The 9,507-nt window shown below is 40.3% G+C and overlaps 1 protein-coding gene across 1 annotated transcript in view; it reads right to left on the reverse strand.

The window, feature by feature from the left end:
* The window catches only part of LOC148038851 (synaptotagmin-5-like), a 117,278-nt gene extending 111,797 nt beyond the window's left edge, over positions 1–5,481 (reverse strand). The window contains exons 1-2 of the mRNA XM_087674742.1: positions 5,267–5,481; positions 2,010–2,114 (exon numbers count right to left, since the gene is read on the reverse strand). Of these exons, the coding sequence (XP_087530868.1) occupies positions 2,010–2,114; positions 5,267–5,371 (210 nt within the window). The 5' untranslated portion in view covers positions 5,372–5,481. The remainder of the gene's footprint in view (positions 1–2,009; positions 2,115–5,266) is intronic.
* Positions 5,482–9,507: the final 4,026 nt, after the last annotated feature.

Raw genomic sequence — 9,507 nt, forward strand, 5'->3', positions numbered from 1 at the left:
GATCAAGAAGCTCAACAAGAAGAGGGAGAGCTCTCGAGCAGCCCATGCATGCCAGATGAGCATAAGTATGGAGTTGCACCATAATTTCCAATGGATGGAGTGATAGGAAGAAACAATGTATCATCAACATCCTTGTTTCTTCACCTCTTGGCACATTTTTCCTGTAGGTCGTGGATGTAGAATAAAGAGGACGAAGAAGAACAAGGGCTTTCATATACACAGATATCCCACAAGTTATTATTGAGTTAATCTTAAAAATCAAATTTTAAATTTTAGTTTTTAGTTCACTATTTATTTTTCATTTCAATCTATATTTTTAAAAATCTTTCAATCTAGATTACTTGTAAATCGTCATGACTCATGACTCATTTTTCTACCTCTCCTAAATCTAATTTCCGTGTCTTATCTCAGCATTCATGATTCATGAATCATGATTCATCTATCCCAATAGCTCTTTCACTTCATCTACAACCTTTATCTCCATTCTCACCTACCCTCTCTTTCTCTTCTACCATGTAAGTTGGTTAAGATAGGCATTTTGGCACGATGTACAAGCATTGGTCATAGAGATTACCCCCTTGTATAGGGTGTTACACGTGACTAACATGGAGAATGCCACCTTGGGTCTTTTCGTACACTTTATGAGAGAGGCATTAATGTTGAGGACGCAAGGTAACTGCTTTAAGTTTTATACAAGTTGATTAACTACTTTAAGTTTTAAATTCAAAAGGCTAAATGTAATGTTTTATTCAAATGTAGTGTTGATATATTGGATACCATGCCAAGGCGTGATGACATCCTTTACTTGGCTGAGAAAAGATGGAAGCAGATGAGATGACCCATCCATGGTTTTGTTGCCCTCTCCCATCTTGCCTATAAAACTCCATCTCTTTTCATGGATCAAGAGTTGGCAGCCAATAGAGATGTCTACTGCCCGAAGGCATTGCATGAGAACCAGGACGTAGGATTCCTACAAGAAATCGCCAACTATAGCGACCAAAGAGGAATTGCTTTTGCCAACACTCTATGCTGGAAGAGACTCTCTTTAATCAAACCTCTATTTTGGTGGAAATCTTTTGGATATCAAGTACCCAAAGTCCAAAATTTTACCCTTAGACCGCTCGCACAGGTGAGTTGAGCTTTTAAAGTTTAAAGGTTACAATTTAAACTTGTAAGTCGTCACCTAGAGGCTAGAACCTTAAGAGTTTGAAATCTTTAGTTGCTACGTGAAGGTTAAATATTGAAGAGCATTTTAATTTTTTGCCCAATCTAGGATTGCTCAGCTGGTACGTGTGGGAGAAATTGGTCAGCATACTCTCTCATACACCATAAGATCCGAAATAAGTTGAGCACACCAAAATTAAGAGCAACTAATTTATCATCGCTCTAACTTACGTATGTTGTGGATTATACATGAGATGCCTATGGCCTCACAAGTCAAACCTAAGTTTAAATTTTAATTGTCCAATGTCTTCCACAATTAAATTTTAATCTTCATATGCAAGTTACAATAGTCAACTTATCATTTTGCTCCAATTAGGTGAATGATGATGAGTTGAAGAGCTTGAGGAGATTGATTGTGGAGTCTTAAGCACATATCAGGGAGGGTCGAGTTCTTGCTCAAGTTGCCTTTTCCCGGTCCACAGCATGCATGAGAGACTGACCTTGTAAAGCAGTTAGAAAGAAACATTTCTCTTGTTTTCATGTGTGTATTTCTTCTCTTCTATCCATTATGTACTCGTTTTCTACTTGCGTCAACTAACTGAGGGTTTCATCACAAAAAACATAATACCATTCAACTCATTCTAGAAGCTGCCAGCTCATATGCCATCTGATTAATCAACTGACAGTCAAATACCTTATAAAGGAAGTAGTCATTATACTCTCAGCCTAAAGGCAATGATGGCTGATGAGATTCCAATGTGTAACAGGACATTACACTTTCCTACCAGCAGTTTCACTTATTAGCAATGCAATACAAAGCATGTCAAAAGATGAGAGTCACTTACTTTATCCCATGTGGGAAACACGATCCAAGGAGGGACAGTCCCATTTGGAAATATGTGGTGTGTGTCAGACAGTGATAACCTTGACAAGCCTGAAATAAAAACAGCCTGCACGGAACAATTGTCTTAGCATCTATAAACTTCAAGCAGGTACTCATTGTACAATTACATATCACATGAAGACCTAGAACTAGCAAAGACTAAAAATACAAAGAGTAAAACTAACTACATTATTATAGAGACTAATACCCACCACTTTATTCCCTACAGATTTAATTAACACATGCAATACCAATATCTCCTTGGTTCACAAGGGGGTGTGGTAGATGACCAGGCTCTCTTCAACACCATGACAACTAGAGCCTCACTTGCAGCATTGTAGAGAGACAAGGAGCTAGTGTGCTGCACCTCACTTGCAGCAGTGCACAAAATGGAGGAGAGACCACACAAATAGATGTCACAAAGGAAGCTCAATCGTAGTAGTAGTACTGAGCAAGAGCTTCCTATTGGATGCAAACAAAATTCAAGGTTAATAAAGACTTCTTCTATACTAGAAGGGCCAAACGCTCCAAACATGAAGTAAGCAGACCCATAAGAACAGATGGGTCTAAAGCCTAAGGCCCTCAAGTGGTTGTACAATATATCCACAGATTATTCTAATAGCCCTCCTAGGCCCCATGACGAGACCATGAGGGTACACTTGCATTTGCAAAGAAAATACGCTGTACAAACTCAACTAACAAATGAGCTAAAAAAGTAAATGGAGATGAGAAAATGAATGCTAAAATGAACAAAAGACAGCCTGGGTGTGATAGAATGGATGCTCAAGGAGCAAAGGGTCGTCTGACAGCAACTCTCATGGAAACAAGCTGAGAGAAGCTAGCGGAGTGTAACATACTCCAAGACATATTCCAACAAATTATATGTTGAGCTAAAAAATGCATTATATACTGATTAGCTCTTTATTACAACCCCAAAACATGCTTATTACCAAAAGTTTCATTATATGACCACTTTCCAAGAGAGTGTCTGTGCCCCATAAGACAAACCCTAATTTGGGAGGATCCACTCATCTATAAATTGGAGGCAGCCTGTCCACTCAACCACTCTCATTTACACGTTTTTCTCCAGCTGGTGTCTACTTTCCCACTACTATCTACACCCCTCCTTAGCAAATACTTCGGTTCATAGTGGTGACCAGCATCCATCAGCCCCTCGCATCAGCCTTCAACACTCCAAGCCTGCGTTCACAGCCGGCAATTGTGTTTGAGGCATCGGGTGGCAGTTTACAGTCATCGTCTTCAGTCTGACAGCCACTAATAGCTTGTGTTTGCTACTGCCAGGTCCTTCCAGTCAGCATTTGCAGCCTTTTTGCTGTTGCCAGACTTCCAGGATCACTTCTACAGCTAAGTTTATTGTTTGCAGCAGTCACCTACATCATTCCAACAGTCTTCAGCCTGCTGCCCACTCTTTCGTCCTGCTCCATTCATATTTAGACCAGTCTCTCCAGATCTGTGTTTGCTGCTGTTGACCACTTTCGGAGGCTGCTTGCTGCATTTCAGGATGCATACAAAATACGGCACACTCTCCAACTCATACCCTCTACCTCGGTCCTTCAAAGACCCAAGAGTTTGAGGTTCTATATTCACTTTGAGTAGTGTATTTACTGCATTGGGCATTATATCTATTCATTCATCTTCTATGTTCATGGTCTCTGAGTTATCCTAACCCTACTAAATTCTTTTATAAATATGTGCTTTGTTGTACGATTGTGTTTGTGTTCAAATATTTCTTTACATTTTGAACACAACAAACCACCAAATCACAATGCTGAATCTGATCTAGAGGGTCCAAGCAGCAGCAATGACAAGGAAACCCTCAAACCAAGCACATCCACAGCAACAAATGATGAGTGCAAAGGCCAAATACAGCAGGCTGCACAGCACTATGTGGCAGCAAGGCACAGCAAGTTGAAGACTGCTCACATGATTTGCAGTAGCATTGATGCAGAAATGCAGCAGTAGGGTGCAAATGGCAGCTTGTAGGGCCAAACACAAATGATGGAAGGTGGGCAGCAGCTCTTGAAGACTCCTCAGTTAATGGAAGACAGGATGAAAGAGTGGTCCTGCCCATGATCACCTTTTATAGAACTTTCTAAGCCAATTGTCCACCAAGAAATCTTAACTTGTGAAATTTGAATAAGGCTTTAGAGGACTGCCGTGAAGACCAGCAAGACACTGGGGATCGTTGTGGAGGTTGCCAACATCAAGAGGATCATTGTGAAGACCATCGTGATCATGAGGATCACAAGGATCGACATGGATCAAGATGTGGACCATGGCACACCTTCCTCCCATCCCCCACAATTCACATTTCCTTCCCCGATCCACTTCTGAGTCCTCTGATCCTCATGTCACTCTTTTTGCACCCCAAGTGCCTGACCAGAAGCCACATGGGACCAATTACGCCATTAGTTATTGGATTGTTATTTCTTAGCAGAGATATGTCAGACTCCGACTCTAAGTTGGCCCTAGTTCCCCTGATGCATTCACGACTTACTTGATTTATCTACACGAGTGGCAATATCCAAGTTCTTCATGCAGAGACTTGTAAAACATGCAATCACGTGAGACAGTCGCCCGACAGTCGCCTCACTGCACTGACGATGACTGATATATTTTCAGCACCAAATCTAGCTAAAGTCTAACCTAGACTTTGAAGAGGAGGAGGGATTCAAGGAACTCTCCAAGTAAAAGGCCCGACCATAAGTGTACTACGTAACACATGTAGCAGTTGAGTAGAGTAGGCATTGTCAGCATAAACCCGGGCCACTTACATGTTAAATCATTTCAAGAAGCAAAAGCAGCCGCTTGCTGAGAACCTGTGAATTGGGAAACTTTGTCCTATTTTTATCGAATGGATGACAGGAGAGAATCAAAAACGTTGCTGGGAAGGAGCACCTCAGTCAGCAGAAATGCAGTGGATAAATTTAGCAAAATAGAACAGATCCAATCGTCAGAAATCTAAGAGAGGCCAAAACAGCAAAATTCAAGGCCAATTTGAATGTCTCTGATCGGGTAAGAGAACGACTGGGGAGATTCATCGTTCGAATGTAACTCCCATAACGAGCGACCAAGCTAGTACAATAATATTAAGAGAGAGACATTTTAAATAAGCCAGAATCACTTGCAACGGCCGAATGATAAATTTTCGCCGCCCGGGGCCAGGGGGGAGCGGGGGGGGAGAGAGAGAGAGGGTACCAGCCGTTGACGCTTCAAACAGCGCCGATTCTCGAAGTAGACGAAGGCGATCACCAATGCGAGTCCAAGGGAAGCGCCTAAAAAAAGGCCGGACAAAAACGCCATGGCTGAGGGTGAGAGCTACAGCAGAAGCAGAAGATACTGATCCATCTAGGAATACTGGACGCGCGCAGGCGCAGGGGGGAGAGCCTTGGGGCGGGGGCGGGGGCGGGGGGGGGGGGAGAGGAGGGGGAGGGGGAGAGGGAGAGGGAGGAGGGAGGAGGGGGTGGGCTGGGGTGATGAGGAGGAGGAGGAGGAGGAGGAAGGGGCTTTGGGTTCTTCGCGCTTGGAGACTGTAGCGTGCCAAATCGACTAGCCACTCAAATCCACGTGGCATCTGACTCGCTCTCCTTGTCTTGCGACAGTCTTTCAGATGCACATGGGACCGATAGGAAGCGGGCCCACACCTTCCTGAGGCATCCGAAGAGGTTTCCCGAGGCGATAATTTTCGGTGAAGAGAAATTGCCCTAGGTAGTAGGCATGTACTTGTTGGTTATACTCATATAACTACCAAAGCTCAAGACTTTATGATTCTCTATCCCAGCGTGAGAAGGTCTAGAGCCTCCTTAATTCTCTTGGCTGCCAAATAAATTTGCCAAAAGTGAGGTGCACGCAGCACTATTGATCCGGAGTCTTTTGGACACTTTACCTAAAGATGCGACATTTCTCAATGTTAGGTTACACTAGCCAATTATGTGACACTCCCCCAAGAAGGTAACACATATCCATGCCAAAACGTTTCCATATCGTCTTGTGCAACACGTCAATTTTATTTTTTTTAATGCGGGCTTGTGCAACATGTCAATTGTCCTCAACATTTTCGAACCTCAAGATCTAACACTAGTTAGTGTCCTACAAATTTGGGAGTGTTTTGTCCTTGATTTTTGCACATTCTCATCTATGTGAAGCGGAAGACGTCATCGCACGCAATTATTTTTCTTTTGTGGCTTACTAATACATAGCCACCGCTACAAAAACAATCAAAACCTCCATTGATGCACATTGCTGATAGATCGATGCCTATAACTTTTGGTGATGTTCTTAAGTTTTGCACATTTTCATCTGTGTGGAGCGAAAGATGTCATTGAATGCAATAATTTTTTTTTCATGGCCTAGTAATGCATAGTCACTACTACAAAAACAATCAAAACGTCCATTGATGCACATTGTTGATAGATCGATGCTTGTAACTTTTGGTGATGTCCTTAAGTTTTGCACATTTCCGTTTGTGTGGAGTAGAAGATGTCATCGAATGCAATAATTTTTATTTCATGGCCTATTAATGCATAGTCACCACTACAAAAACAATCAAAACCTCCACTAATGCACATTGTTAATAAATGGATGCCTATACCTTTTGGTGACATTCTTTTAGTTAAGCAATCAAAACCTCCACTAATGCACATTGTTAATAAATGGATGCCTATAACTTTTGGTGACATTCTTTTAGTTAAACAATCAAAACCTCCACTAATGCTCATTGTTGATAAATGGATGCCTATAACTTTTGGAGACATTCTTTTAGTTCCTTTGCCCTAAAAACTTGAGAGGGGGAAAAACAATCAACCTACAATTTGATTTTGAAAGACAAGGTTTCCCCCTAATTTAAGTGTCCCCATTGAAAGTGCACCTAACTTTCACACCCAAACAAATTATCACAAACCAAATGCAAAAGTAATATTTTGAGAATATTGAACTAGCAAAGAAGATTTGCCCTAAGATGCAAAAACTACAACTCTAACATTTCTATTACACTCCAAATTGATGACCGCACATTTTACTAGATTCACAAGCCAACATACAAAGCATGGTCAATAGCACAAACAAAAGACAAAACTAAAAATCAATCCAACATTGCCAAGCATGCTCTTTAGGCATCAAGCTCCTGGGTCAGAGACAAAGTGTACATTTATCATCACCAATTCACATGAAAAGCTTGAGAGGGGAAAAAACAATCAACCCACAATTTAACTTTAAAAGATAAGCTTTTCCCCTAGGTTAAGTGTCCTTGTTGAAAGTGCACCTAGCTTTTCACACATAACAAATTGCCACAAACCACGATGCATAAATAATATTTTTAGCTCCCAATTGATCAAGGCATATGGTAATAGGCTACTCTAGCCTTCATGCTCCCAATATAATTGACATGAAGTGGGAGAATAGAGTTTTTGGCAATCAACAAATGCCCCCTAAATAATTTCTTCCAAACGTTATGATGTGGAAATTTGATATTTTTGGTATTACTTGAAGGCCATTGAAGAAAGCCCTCATGAAATTGAACATTAATAGATATATGGTCCTTTAATCAAGATGCTACCCCTTTTGAAAATCTTTCTTATGCTTAAATAGAAAGGGCAACACCATCGACTCAATAGTTGTGGATGATGTTGAGAATAAGTAGATGTAAGGGGTAGAAGACTAGATTGTAGTCAAGTCATAAATACCCAAAGAAGACATGGAAGGGATGCTTGTTGCAACATCATCAACAAGTAAGTTTAGGGATGCCATCAAATGATGAACTTTTTCAAGAAAAGGAGTTGTGGATGCCACTCTAGTAGCTACCTAAACTCTCAAAAGAAAAGTTTGAGATGTGCATGTAAAATGCACTCTATCTTTATTGAAGTGTGCCCTGAAGGATTTGAATATTGCTACATCTAATGGTCATATTCAATGGATGAGTGTGAGGGAAGGATGATCATTGTTTATATGCTATGATCTAGCTTTAGTAAATGAACTCAAAATATTGTGTTGCTCTATGGCCATGTAGTTATAACTTATGACATGTATATCTACAAGTAGGTTTATGCAAGAATGTATTGATGCCTATTTAGGAGGCAATTGCCACAATCACAAGTCTCGTGGAAGTAAGTAAACCATATTCTATGTTTGTTGAGCAAGCAACTTCCACTTATAAGATCTAATGGAACCTATGATATATCATGTGTTGGAACTCAATGTCACAATGTGGAAGCACATAGTGTTGGAGTGATTCCTTAATGTAGAAGAGTTTTATATAGATATCTCGATAGATATTTGGATAAAGCATGGCCACTCGAATGGGACTAGAATATGTGGGGCAATCTAGTTAGCCTGTAAGAAGAATCATGGATCTATCAATTCTATGGGCTAAAGCTTTGTCTATAAAGCACAATTAGTTGAGATATTGGAGTCTTCAAAAAACACAGATTTAGAGCAATGCTTGCTCTAGTGGATGAGACTCACAAAATAAAGCATGGTAAGAGTAATGAAGTGGACAATGAACAAATATTGAGAATTAGTGCTCCAAGTTGGAAGCTTGGAAACATGTGAAGTCTATGTCAACTTCATTGTATTGAAACTCAAACCAAGTAGACTATTATATAGCTTTTTATGTACTTGCTCTCTCTCTCTCTCTCTCTCTCTCTCTCTCTCTCTCTCTCTCTCTCTCTCTCTCTCTCTCTCTCTCTCTCTCTCTCTCTCTCTCTCTCTCTCTCTCTCTCTCTCTCTCTCTCTCTCTCTCTCTCTCTCTCTCTCTCTCTCTCTCTCTCTCTCTCTCTGTGCATACATGTTTGCTTCCTTTCTTCTCATACTCTCTTCTCTAGCCTTGATTTTCTAAGAACCCTCCCCTCAAGGGTAGGTTATATTGGTTCATTATCTTGATGGATAAGTGCCCCTCTCCCCCCCCCCCCCCCCCGGCCCCTTTTTCTAGATCTATTAGCTTTAAGATTCATGCATAACAATTTCACTTTTGATAGAATTAGAACTACTAGAATTTTCCCAAAGTATGAGAGATAAAGCTTACTAGTCCTTTTTCACTTAATTGTGTATCCTATCACTTGGTGATACTTCATTGACTATATTGCAAAGGTTTTGTTGCATTAGGAGAAATATGGTTTGTGTTGACTAGATGTGAGCAAATTCACATTGAACTTTTCTATGCATATAGTGAGATTTGAGCTTGTTAACCTTTATGATGGAGAGATTATGCTACCTCACAATTTATGGGTAGCATCTAACTTCTTACATGGGTAAATAATGAATGAAAATTGGATTACATCATGTCAATAATCTCCTTTATTGTCTCATATATCTTTTTAATACTTTTCTTGTATGTAACTAAAGAAATAAGTAATAAGTAAAATTTTATCATGAAGGTTAACCATTTTCCAAAATATTCAAATAACAATATCCAATAGAAAGAATTATAGCTAACATGTATTACT

The sequence above is a fragment of the Lygodium microphyllum genome, chromosome 3 (assembly GCF_053477565.2).
Source record: "Lygodium microphyllum isolate KBCC chromosome 3, Lygodium_microphyllum_v1.1.10, whole genome shotgun sequence".
NCBI lineage: Eukaryota > Viridiplantae > Streptophyta > Polypodiopsida > Schizaeales > Lygodiaceae > Lygodium > Lygodium microphyllum.